The following is a 15,799-nucleotide window of genomic DNA, read 5'->3' on the forward strand; positions in this document are numbered from 1 at the left end:
GTTCTTATTATTTTTCTAAACAAACAACCATGAACTTGATATTGAATGTTTCATTGTGGATTTCCCTTACAACTAATCAATCAATTATGATACCATTTATCAGCTGTTACATTCCATCATAAAATACCTAGATAAGATGATTTCAATGAAATCATGTTTTATTACGGTAATTATTTATTAGATAGGCAACAGACAGCGCCTATCAACCACGGTTCAGTCAAGCATTTTAACCGCCTCTGTGGTCTATTGGTAAGACCACCTGCTTCAAACGCAGAGATCCCGGGTTCGATTCCCAGTGGGGGCAGATTTTTCTGTTCGGTTTGGTTGGTGGTAGGGCTTGATCCAAGTCCGCGTGGCTAGCTACCACCATCTTACCTAAGTCTGTCGCCAATGTTACAACAGCATTGTTGTGTTCCGGCAGTTAGAGGTTAGACAGCCAGTTCCTCCGTGGTTGAGGATTCCGGGTGAAGCTGGCTTCCACCGGCCTGATCGTCACTTACCATCAGATGAGATACAGGCCAAGAGCTTCCTCGTTGTGGATTAAAAAAAACCTTCGGCCATGTATCTCGCCGCAGCTTTAATGACTCCATAAAGCGCCTTGTAGTGCAGGGAAAAGTTGAGAGCACCAGACCACGTGGTAGATCACCAATGAGATGGACGGACCAGATCAAGGTGTTCTGAGTGTTCGGTTAACGAAAGTGCCCGGAAAGCTGCAGTCAGCGAGGAATGGCGCCGTATTGCGATGAACATCACTCATCGTGATTCACAATGATGACCACGACCACTCTGACAAGAGTGTACCGACTGAGAAGAAGAACAATTTTATTTATTACATCAATTTATCAGTTTGGATTGATTTCTTTGTATTTGATAAACAGTCGCGTGTTACCACAGAATAAGTAATAGTACAGGTACAGAAGGATTACTCCGCAAGACGATTTAAATAAATGCGAGTCTTGCTACGACGCGATACAGTGGAATTCAGCTCACACAGCACTACGTACCTACAATTTTATTCACCTACAAGTTTTGTCTCTTTCTATCGCGTGCCTCTGAACTCTTCTTACGCTGTTAGGGTTGCTGTCTAGTGAAAAAATAATTAATCTAGGTACTTATTTGTAATGAGGTACGTATGTAGGTAAGTATGCATTCATTATGGAAAACCTTGGGAGAGGCCTTTGTCCAGCCGTGGACGTCATTTGGCTGAAACGAACGAACGAATTCTGAGCAGTAGTCATGGTAGGTTAACTATCCTAAGAATTATTGATTACCTTATGGCCTACAAACCTTTCAGCATCTTTGGGAAGCGAAAAAAAAAGATAAATCCGGTAGATTTCTTTTCGAATTTTAACACCCGAACGCCGCATAATATTTCTTTCTCTTTATGTCCATTTTGAAATTTTAATAATACTTTGATCATAGAATTATAATCATACTACAACGCACGCCAGCGTCCTGACGAGCGCGCGCGTGACACTCGACTGATATAATACCCGCCGGCGGGGCGCTTCGCTGTAGGTAATTATCGGATGTACCGCGCGGAGTGAGCCAGGCCTGGTGTTACTCAGCTCTCATCTCATTTAACATGTATTCATGATTGATTGACATTACGGACGGTCACTTATTTCTTAGCTTATTGATTTAGGCTGAGTTTTACCACCTTACTTTTACCGAAACTATAACGAACCGGTCCTTTTTGTATGGAGTTTGACAGATTTTTGACGTTTGTTAAAGTTATTAGTAAGATGGTGCAACCCAGCGTAAGTGTATTGACGTTGATTGATTAACAATAATCTTGTGATTAGGTCTACCCCACCGCTCTTCGTTCTACGGCGGTGGGTGCCTGCAGTGGGGTGGCTCGTCTCGGCGCCATGATAACACCATACGTGGCACAGGTAAATTAAAACATTCCTTTTTGACAAATCTTTATCTCGACTGATATTTGAAGGCATGCGAAATGCGATGCGGCAGGACGATTACGTTCTATTAGGCTATAAAATGCTACTCCGACAAACGTTACTCCGACACTACTGAATATCGACATGACTTTACTTCGACACTACACTACTTAGACAGAGGCGAATATCCTTTGTCGGAATAGTGTAGTATCGGAATAAAGTTATGTCGATATTCAGAAGTGTCGGAGTAACGTTTGTCGGAGTAGCATTTTATAGCCTAATAGAACGTAATCGTCCTGCCGCATCGCATGCCTTCAAATCTCAGTCGGGATAAGTAACGTTTTTCGGAGTTTACTTAGGTAGCCGTTCTATTACTCGAGTTAAATAGCGACCACGAGCGGAAAAACGTAGAGTAGGCAGACCTCCCACTATAGTCTTTTTCACCTAAGATGATCCGTATGACGTTTCGAGTTTGAAAGATTTAGAGATGTCACATAACTAAACCATAGCGATTTATCTATCGATTTTTTTCGAAGAGTTAGTAAAACCTACTTTTAGAGAAATATTTTGTATAGGTGTTATTTAACAAAAAAAACCATGTTTTTTTTTAATTACAAATATTATTGTAACAATTTTTTATTGATAATATTCAAATTTAATTTTCATGGTTCGTGTTCAAAAAAACGATTCCTAAAATGTACTGGTTCTGTTTCTTTAAATTAAAAACTATTAATTTATTTTCAATGTGTTTATTAAAGTCAATAATCGAAAAATATAGTTGATTTTTGTGATGTTTTTAAAAACTAAGTATTCACTGCAATCGATTAATGAACCGCGGAAATAATCGATTTTATTATACAAGAAATACCCCAGCACTAAATCTATTCCGTTTCACACATTGCGTACATTAAATAAAACATATTTTTACATCGTATTTAATTAAAATATAATCAATTGACTCAGATTTTACTATATATTTCAAGACAAGTAGTTTTTTTTTTTATTATATTGCTAATAAAATACAAATATTTTTTCAAAAATATTCTGCATATGTAGTATGCGTAATATGGATAACCTTGAAGTGTCATACGGATCATCTTACCTGAAAAAGACTATAGGTGGACTAAGGATATTGTAAAGGTCGCGGGAAGTACCTAGATGCGGGCTGCGCAGGACCGTTCGTTGTGGAAATCGTTAGGGGAGGCCTTTGTCCAGCAGTAGACGGCATTTGGCTGAAACGACGAACGACTCAAGTTAAATACCTTTCTACTTAATAAAAGAAGGGTAAAAATCGATGAGATTAGTGCCAAGACTGCCAAACAAAGGAAAGAGCCGTCATGGGCACCTGACAGTATTTCATATTTTATTTATTGCATCGCCCCCTCCGCTTTAGGTCTTACAAAGCGCCCCATTCTGTCCATTTGGCGCCTCCCAGCCGTCTCACCTTAAGACTGCTGCCCAAGCAGGCGCCCCGGATTGCCGCCCTAGATCCGTGCCTGGTTGTCGATAGACATCGGCAAATTTTTACCTGCATATGATACAACCTGTTTCGTGATCAATAAATACAGCAGCCTATAAATAATCCCCACGTTATTTCCAGGTGTTGCTCAAGAACTCCATAGTCATAGCGACCGGTGTATACTCGCTGGCAGCCATACTGGCCGCTATAGCCTGTCTCGCGCTGCCCATCGAGACTAAAGGCCGGGAGATGCGGGACTCGGTAACAGCGACCGGATAGTGACGTCACACGAATGTTCTATGCTTGAATCTCATTTATCGTCTTTATTTATTGGAATCGCTGCTGAATGTAGGTTTTTATATTGACGTCTTTAAGACTAAGGTGAATCGTAAGAGCGTCAAGCAACAGTGAAGTAAAGGGACGCATGTACGATGGTACGTTAAGCTGCAATATATTTATAAAACTATTATTATTATCGACGCGACGCGTAGACATGGATACTTACAATGTCCGAAAAATAAGCTTAGGCAAACGGACCAATCTATACTAATATTATAAATGTCTGTCGGTCTCGCTTTCACGCCTAAACCACTGAACCGATTTTGGTGAAATTTGGCATAGAGATAGTTTAAGTCCCTGAAAAGGACATAGGATAGTTTTTATCCCAGTTTTTGAAACAGGGACGTGCGCGATAAAGTTTTTATGTGACAGACAAAATTCCACGCGGACGAAGCCGCGGGACATAAAATCGTTTATACTTAACTAGTTACACTTTTTAGATTTCGCTTCCTAGTAAGCACGCTTGAAAATTCGGTGACATGGCTCGATCACATAATAATGACTAAAGGTTCGGCCTAACCAATGCGTGCAGCCTACGTGCACGATGGCGATCAGTCGTGTAGGAATTTGTAGCGATTAGTTCACATCGACGCGTCCTGCCATTGGTCGCGGCGATCTAGGCGCAGTGATCACCATCGCTGACGCGAACTGCACGCGTTGGTTTGGCCGAAGCTTTACGATTTTCATATAGTATACGCTATATTATTCGGGTGTCTACGCGCGGTCTCAAACAAACGTCACGCGCTACATTGAAACGCACGCACGTCAAACAACAAAACTGTAGCTGATCAAACTAACTCAGTATTAATGTAATCTCACTGCTTTTTAATAAAGACTGCCTTTTACGCATTTATAGCATCGTATAATAATATGTAAGTAGGATTTAAGTTATTTTATAAATAAGCAACAACTTAATAATGACGTATAAATAAATTAAGTATACAACATGAGTTTTTGGGTAGGTAAGTGTGGGAAAATTCTGAGCAATTTAATTAGAAATACCTAACTTATCCTTATGTTCTTTATTACATAAATTTTATACAGGCTGTAAGGAATGGATTTGAATAAACCTGCTTGGGAATAAGTAATAGGAATGTAAAAGGAAAAAATAGTGGCAACATTATGATTAAACATTTAAACCCATTTGTAGGGTAAAAATTATATTGCCGATTTCTGGAATATTCAGAATATTTCCACACTTAAAAACATAATACCTCCTATTACTTTTCGAATAAGAATATCCGATTATTTAACGTTGTTACAGATTTTTATAGATTTGCTTAATACAACTGTCCGTCCTATTGGTGATTTAATATACATTTTTATTGATATTGTTAAGATATATTTTATCCATTTATTACGATGATGACATTAATTAATGACTTGAAATTTCTATGTCTATTTTATATTTTTAATAAAAAATACTGCTTTTATATACTCAACGACTATAATTAATTGCGGTTGTGATAGTGTACTTAAACTAGTTACTAAGGTGCTAATTATTATGTTATCGTTCTTATGTAATATTATTTATTTTTAAACGAATCTCTCAAATCTTGACTCGCCTGATCTGAAAGAAGTATGGTGTGAATGTAATTGCTAATGTACACGTTGTATAGAAAAATGGAATATTCCTTGAAACGGCATATAACTTATTTTCTGCTAACACGGAAGCAATTAGCCTGCATCTCCTATTTACGCGCCCTTCAGCGCACTTACTTTGAAACGCAGAGATTGGATATCGTTTGCGATTAACCCCGCAGGAGTAATCATACGTATGAGTTTATCATACTCAAAATTAAAATAATGCTACTAGAGGAAAATACGTTTTTTTTTAATTGTTTTTATGTACACCCTGTATAGCTCATTTACAGAATGGTGTTTTTTATACACAGTATATAATATATTGTGGTTTATAGTTAAGTATAAATGTTGTAAATTAACCTTACGTAAAAAAGTATTTATAATCATATTACACAATGTATTAATATCTTTGTGATTTACTTTTACATTACTATTTTATGCCGCCGCTGATAGGCAGGCTTAGGGGTGGTTTCACAAAGTGTGATGGACTAGCACTATGTGAAACCACCCTTAAAACCAATCAGACTATACTACATTCAGCCACCCACGAGTTGCCCCCGAATCGATGACCGCAATAAATAAAAAATGTATTTAATGCCTTTTGCACTCTTCTGGCGGAGTTTTGGGTTGGCACTGTGTAGGTTTGTTGTCGTCGACACGACAAAAAGAAGAAGAAATACCTTTTAGGCCCCTCACCCACGACTTTTTGTAGTGATGCTGTAGTAAACGAGTAGAGCAATCGCAGGTCATTTGTGCCTTTACTGAATTATGTTCGCATCGCAACTGTAACGCGTTTGCATCACTAAATGTTTATGTGAGCGAGGGCACTCAATAGTTCTATTGAAGAACAATCCACCCTGCTCAGGGTGGATAGATGGACACGCGTTAATCTACATTTGGGTGTCTGTTTAGGATAAACGGAATAGGCGTTGTTTTTTATATGAGTGGATGGTTAAGTAAACCATCCCTATTCACCATAGTATGTTCTGCGATTATCTTTTTTCATTATTTACACACGTAATTAAAATATTTAATCCTTAAAATAATATTTCGTTCACTCATTTAGTTGTAAAATGTTTTTCTTTGGCGTTTACGACGTTATTGTGATTGAATCACATGCTAACACCAAATAACTTTGTATAATAATAATTTTATTGTTAAGTTTAAATAAATATCCGTTTTGTATAGGTACATGCACCCACAATATAATAATTGCAATTATGCAATAAATTTCTAAACAGAACATTCCTTTTTTAATTTTATAAAATTCCTCTTTTTAGAAAATAAAGTGTTGAATAGGGTCAATGAGGTATCAAAGCAAAGAAATTACTAAGTATGAGAATTTAATTTATTAACACTTAAAGTTTCATTACTATTAATTATAATCACTCCAAATATTTCATTAATTATACATGCTTATTTGTCTTAATATTCTGCAAATTACAAAATAGTTTCAATCACAGTGCAAATAAAAACTTATGAAAATGAACATAATATTATAGCTACGCTCAAGCTAAATAGTTGTGATATTTGCCATACAAAAATATAAATATACAAGCAATCAGTCAAACAATGGCATAATTCAAATTAATTCTAATACAAAATAATGCTAAGGAAAGTAAGATAATTGTTTACACTTATGTAATACTTAAAAGCAATACCTATTAGCTACCTAATGGCTAAATTAATTGTAATTGTGAACATACACAGATACCCCACGAAAAAGTACTTGAACACTCAACATTTACATACATTTCATAGCCTTTAAAAGATTCCGTAGAAACCCTCTTTTACAAAATTACTCTTTATCGCTTAGTCGATTATTTGTCAGATAAATAAAAATACCTAGTTTAAATAGTATGCAATGAAGCTATGATTTGAATTTTTTCATGTTCACATTTATTCATAACGAAAATGATTAAACTTACATAGGTACATTTAAGTAATAATCGCTTTACTACGAAATATTAAGACTAAATATTATGAAAGATTTTATACTGAGATCAGAAATTCAGAAGAAAACGAAATACATAATTAATAATACCTAATAATATTCACACTCGTTTTGAATGTTATACGAGTATGTATGCAAGATGCGCTATCTCACCATCTGCAAAGACTATCTTTTATATTAACTAGGATGTTTATGATCGTTGGCCAAATAAACATTACTTCCTTTATCATCACTCTAAATGATCTCTCTATGACAATTAGTTGAAAATATGTATAACTTAAAATAAACATAATAACTCTAGACCATGACCATGCCTCCAGCCAGATGACTATTGTAAACTTTATAATAACTCAATCATATCACATAAATAATATTACAATATTGTGGTACGGTGGGAACACTAGCAATATTTGAAAGAAAAAATATTATAAAACATTATTAAATTTTACTATTAATACCACAATATTTTATCATGAAAAAATATTTACAGTACCCAATAGATTTATCAATCATACAGACAATAACTTACAATAGTAGTGGGGGCACTAATAATAACACAATATATCTTTAAAGCTTATTAATAATAATATCCTAAGAAGTAGGTACTAATTTGGTATGACAAAATTAGTGTCAAACATATAGGACACCTGGAACTACGGAAAAATAGGTATGTACAGTGGAGTGTCAGTTAATAAAATTTGAACTACTTAAAACCCCAAAGTGTAAAGTATTTATTTATTTTTTGTGTTTAGTACCGTCTTATAAAATTATGCAAGTATCATTTATTTCGTTGAAAACTTTGGGATTTTAATTTTCAATTTCAATTAGTTGTAGAAACAGGGTTAGACTAGGGTTTCTTAATTTAAATTTTGATTCAAAATTAAAATTATTGGCATATAAATCTTTTAGTTTTTTAATGTTGAATTGCAATTGACACCCTTTTAATTTTCAGAAATTAAAATTTATTAAACATAAAGGAAGAAATTTATTACAATTATTAATAACTGACAAGATTTAACAGAATTTTAATTTGATTGATATTTTATTTACCAATAAAATTAAAAAACTATAAATGAAGGAAGCCTGGTTTTGTTTATATTCTACATCAAATTATCTAAATGTGCAATTTTAGTATCTATTAGCCAAATTAGTTTGTACTACATCAAATTCCTTCTGAATGATTTCAATCATCATCTAACTCAATTACAATAGGTTCCGCATTTTCTGTAGCTTTTGTATACTCTTCTTTCAACTGGTCTAGTATTGAGGATTTTGGAATTTTGAGTTCATCTGCTTCATCTATTAATACTTTCAGTTTCTGGAGTCGACCAATATCTGGAGCAGTTGGCAGTAGTATATTTTTTGCATCAGCCATCCACTTATGAAAACTGTTGACTCTAAAATCAATAGTTTGCAACATAATAAACAACTCTTCCATATCATATCGATAATTCAAAACTTTCTGTTGCATTGGACACTGACAAAACTCTTCTGCATGTTGTAAACATGACATATGTTTGCAATCAGGACATGAAACAGAAGACAAAAAGCAAGTGGTTTTGCATACTTCACACAACCGTTCATCATCACCAAGTAACTCAAAAGCAGTTCTCTTTTTGGTCACCAAACCTTTGTTCCATATCTTTTGCCTCAGTGCACTCTCTTCATCAGTTGCTCGAGCCAATTCTTTTTGGGTTTCTAAAGCAGTTTCCAAATCTAACCGGTCACCTTCAAGTGCCATCTTACAAATAAGTTCATCATGAGAAAATACACAAAATCTTTTTAAATTTTTATAGTGGATAATACACTCACGACCAATTCTAAGCCAATCAGGAGGTGCAAAATTTACTGCTTCAGCAAAGTTATAACCCTGATTAAAGCCTGCATGATATGCTCTAGGAAAAGTAACAACAAATTCTCCAGCATTTTGATCAGTCCTGTACAGGGGAACACCTGCATCCATGAGTATGTTAGGATTCATTATAGTAACTAACTGGTGCAGCAAATCTGGCTGAGATTTAAATAGGTCAGGGGCAGCAGCCTTCATGGCAGTTTCTAATAATTCAGCTCCAGTTCCTGGAACTCCATACCAAGTTTTTGCTTCACCCCAATGTAAATAATTGATAGAATAACTCCAATGATCCTCATTGTGCCAACAAAATGCAGAAAAACACATACCAACATACATCCATGGCACAGTCATACCAGAAATGTCGGCATTTATAAATCTTAATACTGAACCATCTAAGACTGGAAGATTGTTCAAATTCCATCCAGAATCTACATACTCCTGATCACCTGGATATAGATTTAATGAGGACTTTGTAGGGAAGCCTGAACCATGATCCATTGAATGCAGGTCAGCACCATACTCCACTGTAACATCCTCTTCTACTGATGATATAATTCTCCAAAATTCTTTTTCTGCAACAGATGTTGGAACTAAATGACCAGACATTCCAAAGTAATCTGATTTAAATTTATCTGCCATTTCTCCAAATTGTTGAAGAGTATATTCTCTTTCAGCTTGAGCAAATCCAAATGCTTCTGCAGGCTTATGAACCTCCTCTGCAATACAACATGGACAACGCCAGTCACCATCAGGTATCATATTTAGTGGTGGTTTTAGACAAAAAGTGTGGTAGGTTTCATTACAACTATTGCATATCAGGAGTTGGTCATCTCTATTATCCTTTTGGCAAATAGCACACATGTAAATTGCCAAAGGGTCTAAATCATATCTGGGTCTTTTTCTACATTTTGTGATATCAAACTCTTCATCATTTAGCCCTGGCATTTTTGGTCCCGGGCCATAGCAAGCTAGTCTTCTTAATTCTCTATTACGTTTAATTTCTTCAGTGTTATTAAAATCTGGGTCAATTTTAATATCAGATCCTGTTTTTGTTTTTTTGATAAAGCTTGTATTTGGTTTTTCCTCTTTGAAATCATTTTCGTGTTTTTGTTTAGTGATGGATTCCACTGATATTTCTCTAAACAGTGGTTTACTATTATCATGTTCATCTTTGATTTCGTTTTTAGGTTCAGTCTTTTTTACAGTTTTCAATATATCTGCTTTGCTTTTCTCGAATATTTCGTAAGGAAGCAATATTTTCTCATAATTACTTCTGAGAAAATTCATTGTATTGGCATTCTGACTGTATCCCATGGCGTTGGCGATCTTACGCCATTTTTTAGGTGTGTTACAATTTTCAAATCCCCCTTCTTCATCGACCCAAAACTTTAGGCAATAAAGATCTAACGTTTTATTTTCTATCATAGGAATTTTAAGAGAAGAGCCTTGTAGATCCCAAAACTTTAATATCTTCTCAAGAAACAAAAGTTTCAAACGCGTTATGGCTTCCAGTTCGTTTACTTTCTGTATTCGTGGGACGAACTTTAATTTATCGACATCTAACGAAAACGGGGGCTGCCATCGCGCAGGTGGTTTTATTTTGCATATTCCCGTTTTTTCAGCAGCTGGTCGAATCTTGGCGATATATCCCAATGGGTCCAAAAATTCTTCAGGCGTAGGTTCGAATACGGGTGCCTCCGGTGGTATTCGAAAAGTAAATTCTGCGCTTTTCTGCATAGCATTTTTTTGGATATTCTTGCTATCCATTGTTGAGCACTGTAGTTAGTTAGATATTCTCACAGCACAAATAATTATCTTTATTTCCACAATCAGATAGCCACGAACATTTTATCAACAAAAGAAAAGTCTACGTGACTTCTCGCCATGTGTAAATGGCTCCTAAAATTTTAGGATCGTAGTACACAACGTTCTTCAATTATTTTTCGTCAACACTGCACTTGGAAATGATGGAAGATAGATGTTATCACGTGTTGTATAATAAAATCACTGCTATTAAAATTTTACTATCTATCAGCCTCAGAAATATTATTTATTTATTGATTTCCCGGCTAGTAGGCAATTCACACACTAAACACAAATGCCACTGATTGCCATCCATAACTTTTTTAGACGACTCGTATGTACTCGTCGCTCTCGTCGTAATCGTCGTATTCGTTCACAACACAATCGGCTCTCGGCTTGCCGTCTTGCTGCCTCTCTTTCACTCTCTTTTTGTTTTTTGTTGGCAATACGTGAAAATGTGAATCGGATAATTTTTCTTTGGTTGGCATGAAACTAATCAATAATTATGTAACAACTCGATTTAAATCAATTGAAATTTTAATTCATCGAGTATCGCGATTAAATTCAAATCAAAATTTAATTTGATTTAATCTCGTCATACCCTAATGGTTGCACTTAATCATATTGTGGCCAGCAAATCGGCCGGCCAGCAGCTAATCTGTCTATCTGTCTGTCTAGCTTTCACGCCTAAACCACTGAACCAATTGTGATGAAATTTGGCATAGAGATAATTTGAGTCCCGGGAAAGGACTTAGGATAGTTTTTATCCCGGTTTTTGAAACAGGGACGCTCACGCGCCCGATAAATTTTTTCTGTGACAGACAAAACTCCACGTGGGCGAAGCCGCGGGCGGAAAGCTAGTAACTTATAAAGCTTTTAAAAATGGCGCGCGTTTCTTGCCTAGCTGAAGCCGGGTCTCCACTCTCTCCAGTGCGTGTTTTGTCCTACAGTCCTACACAATCAACAAAAAACAATTATCTGTTAAATTATAATGACAAACGTATTATATTAGTAATTATCGTATTGCATGCAACAAAAAAATTGATTTTATAATGAGTAATCGATACATAGTGGGTCTATGTCTATCAACAAAATTGCCTACAAAAATGTTGAATGTTGACATTCTTCAATGATTGTGAAGGGTCCACCGACTTTTAGTTGGCCGATAGTTGAGTCGGACTGTTAATCAGTATGCAAGTGCGCACATTACACCGATTTGGTATCGGCCGATTCTTCATACTAAAAGTCGGTGGTCTGCGCCTAACTTTATTTTATTGTACCTAAAAATTGTTATCAATATTTCTATGTTATGTTGCGTCTTTGTAAGCTATCTTCTTTCTTTTAACATGAATCGAAAATCGTCCTTTACTGATTAGCATGAATGAATTAAAAATCGTTTTGTACTTCTCTACTTAGCGCTTTTACATCCATTATGGCAATTCTGAGCCCCAATGCGACTGCGATACCGAATTGCACATCAGCTGGAATGAAAATGGAGTGTAACTGGAGTGTGGACCAGCAGCCCCTCTAAAAAAGTGGTACTTTTTGATTGCTCCGAAAATAGAATTCCTTCACGGAACGATTACTTCCCAAAAAAAACGCTGAAGTGAAGGCCGTCCGAAATTACAACTCACGTTTTGCCACTTTTTAAGGGGGCGCAGGACTTTCAGAACTTATATAATAAGAGAAGAGATGGGAAGGAAATGGGGGGTTAACGAGTTGTTGTCCACTATGACGATATTGTACATATTGTATTAAATTCTAAACAATTTAATCGATTAATTGTACAACAACAGGAATAACCTGTTTATATTAAACGTGTACATCACTATATACGTCAACATTGATTTGACATAAGTTTCTGTCATGAAGCTACAGATAAAAATGGAGGCCACACTCCGAATACCTACTTGAAGCACAAACTAAGTATCACTATCTCGCTCTCTGTGGGCAGACTCGCTCTTTCTAAATAAACAAAAAATATAAAATTGCTCAAATTCAATGAAACCAATGTAAAATCTTTATTTCTTGACATAGAATCATTAAAAATGTTAAGTGTATTCCTGGTAAAACGTTTTCAAGGAGATTTAAATCAGAAGATAGCAATACTACAGTTCACACTAAAAAGAGAGGTAGGGCCGCAGAGAGCGAGATAGATATAAGTAGGTATTTGACTCAAGTTTTTGTTCCAACTCTGCCCTCCATTTTTATCTTTAGCTTCATGGTTTCTGTGACGTTGTTGTACTACTCTTTTATGGCCATAGAGTTTTTTATATTGGATTTTTGTACAAATTTAATTGGCCAAGAAAAATTAAATAAGTTTTTTGAGCCAATAGGAATCGTCTTATTTGACATTAATGACGCTAATATAGTTCCAAAATACTGAACTGTCCTATCGATGACATTGACAGTGGGGCGCCACCGTCAATACCGAATCGCTGGTTCCGATTTTTGCCATGTTGGAAACCATATAGTTGAACGATGGTAGCGCCCCCCTGTCATTGAGTTTGGTGGGACTTTTCAGCGTGGGTCATCTATATGCATTTTATATCGGCAATTCAATCGTAGTGAATAAAAAAAGCTCGCTGTTTTCAGCACAGATGAGACCACAGATGAGACAGGGGTTTTCTCAGTCAGCCTCGGCAGGTTAGGGTAAATAATTGTTGAAATTCAATGAATACATAAATACAGGTGGATTGTAGCTCGATAGTGACTTCATCATGTTCAATTCGCTTAAAAAATCTGTTACTATCGGTGTGCAGTTGCAACAAATTCGGCTAGCTCACAGAATCAGAGGCAAGGCCCCCATTTTCTGCAGAACTATCAAAGAAAGATTGGATGAATTAAACTATAAAGATGAAGTTTACACTACTAGGATAGATATAGGTCTGCCTCGTTTAAAGTAAGTATAATTATTACTTGTTTTCTTGCAGTTTGTATTTATAGAGAGAGTGAGGTTAGCAAGGTATTATACATATTATTATGTAGTAAAAAATAATTTTATAATAATACATTAACTTAAAATTACTCAAAAACTTATGTACATCATATTAACCATAATTGGTATGACAATTTAAACTTACAGGAAATCAAGTTCTCAAGAACGTAATGCACGGATAGAACATGTAAAAAAATTAAAAGCTGATAAAAACCTTGAACAATTGGCTCGTAAACAAAAGTTGGATGTTGATTTAGTTGAAGTACGGAAGGAATGGCTTATAAACTCAGGGCCAAACCAAAAGAAAGTTATTGCAGATCATTATGGAGTATATGAACATTTATATGGCGAAGGATATTTTATTCCATATGTTAATTTAGAGATTTTTCACGAATCAAAAGAAGGTCTTGCATTACCTGTTTATACTGGAAATGTTATTAAACCCTCTGAAGCTTTAGACCAACCCAGTGTGAGCTATGAGGCAGATAAAGGCAGCTTGTGGACCCTAGCACTTACAAGCCTTGATGGTCATATGACAGAGAATGAGAAAGAATATGTTCACTGGTTAGTTGCAAACATCCCAGAAAACTATATGGAGAAAGGAGACACCATCGTGGAATACTTGCAACCTTTTCCACTGAAAGGAACTGGGTTCCACAGATATGTGTTTGTATTGTACAAGCAAGATGGAAAAGTTGAATATGACTTACCAAAAGGTAAATAACTAATACTGACATAAATAATGTTTCTAGAGTAGAAATTTGGTATTTATTGTTATTATTATGTTACAGTGACTTCCTCATCCCCTCTTGAAGACAGAACATTTGTATCCAGGGATTGGTACAAGAAATATCAGGATAACATCACTCCTGCTGGTCTGGCTTTCTACCAAAGTGACTGGGACAATTCTGTCAGGGACTTCTTTCACAATACATTAAAATTGAAAGAGCCAAGTGAGTGACTTATATTAGCAACATGTTAAAATTAGAGGATTGATATCCTATGTAATGTAGTAGCATCAATTTAAATTTCCAGACAGAATTGTTATAAAACAGCAGGCTTATTATTGGTTAAACCTTTTATTATGAATGAAGAATCTTGAAAGCTATTGAAATTATTTTAAGTAAAATAAAAATGTAGCAGAGTGGCACCTCATAATTTAACCGATTTTTTTTCAGTTTACGAGTATGACTTCCCTTCACCATACATTAGGCCACAGGAATGGTTTCCTAGGAGAAAGCCCTTTAACATTTACATGGACAAGTACCGTGACCCAAAGCAAATCAACAAGGAGTATTTGCTACGAAAGCTGAAGAATGAAGATCCTTTCAAGAAACCATCTCCTCCCCTTCAGTTTCCTAATGCCCACCCATTGCCAAAAAGCATGCCATCATGGCTGAAACTTCATGAAAAGAAGATTAGGTTGGGCTGGGGTAGGATAAATGAAATTTGAATGTTAACTATGTACTAGTTGTTTAAAAATAAATAGTTAAATCTCAAATATCTTAGATTTAATTTTATGCTGATTAGTTCAATAACTGGCTGAGTTTTAGCAATTTAGTTAGCATAACCCATCACCAAATCATAGCTCTTCCTCAGATTTAAGGTTGGTCCAAAGAACCAGACATTCAGACATAAGCCCTGGACTAAATACCTAATTTAAAAGATTAGAATGTGTGTACTGTAAGGCTGATTTCACAGCTGTCCGGGAGACCCGTACGGATCACGCCCGCAGTGCTCTGAAACGTGGGTTCATTCAGTACGAATGATCGCTTTGTACGGGCTCTGCCCGGAACGGGTCGCATGCGCATCAATCCGCGTCGCTGTGAAACAGAGAGCAGAAATAACAGGATCCCCTCTAGCAATGTAAGTAGAAACGAAGCTCATTTGTGCTCCCACTCCGGGCGCCCGTAGTAACGGCCCGTACGGGTCTCCCGGACAACCGTGTGCAGCCAACTATTAAAAGTTCGGA

General features: G+C 36.0%; 2 protein-coding genes across 2 annotated transcripts; one reads left to right on the forward strand and one right to left on the reverse strand.

Moving 5' to 3' along the window:
• Positions 1-6,723: 6,723 nt before the first annotated feature.
• LOC114363472 (lysine-specific demethylase lid) lies at positions 6,724-11,322 on the reverse strand. The gene has a single exon (XM_028319199.1). The coding sequence runs from the start codon at positions 10,851-10,853 to the stop codon at positions 8,418-8,420; it is 2,436 nt and encodes an 811-aa protein (XP_028175000.1). The 5' UTR covers positions 10,854-11,322; the 3' UTR covers positions 6,724-8,417.
• Positions 11,323-13,455: 2,133 nt separating this feature from the next.
• On the forward strand, positions 13,456-15,330 carry mRpL38 (mitochondrial ribosomal protein L38). The gene is made up of 4 exons (XM_028319201.1): positions 13,456-13,791; positions 13,975-14,543; positions 14,619-14,780; positions 15,006-15,330. Exons 1-4 carry the CDS (start codon positions 13,610-13,612, stop codon positions 15,278-15,280), a joined length of 1,188 nt encoding a protein of 395 aa, XP_028175002.1. The 5' UTR covers positions 13,456-13,609; the 3' UTR covers positions 15,281-15,330.
• Positions 15,331-15,799: the final 469 nt, after the last annotated feature.

Source organism: Ostrinia furnacalis, unplaced genomic scaffold, assembly GCF_004193835.3.
Source record: "Ostrinia furnacalis isolate ACB-3 unplaced genomic scaffold, ASM419383v2 OfSCF7154, whole genome shotgun sequence".
Taxonomy (NCBI): Eukaryota; Metazoa; Arthropoda; class Insecta; order Lepidoptera; family Crambidae; genus Ostrinia; species Ostrinia furnacalis.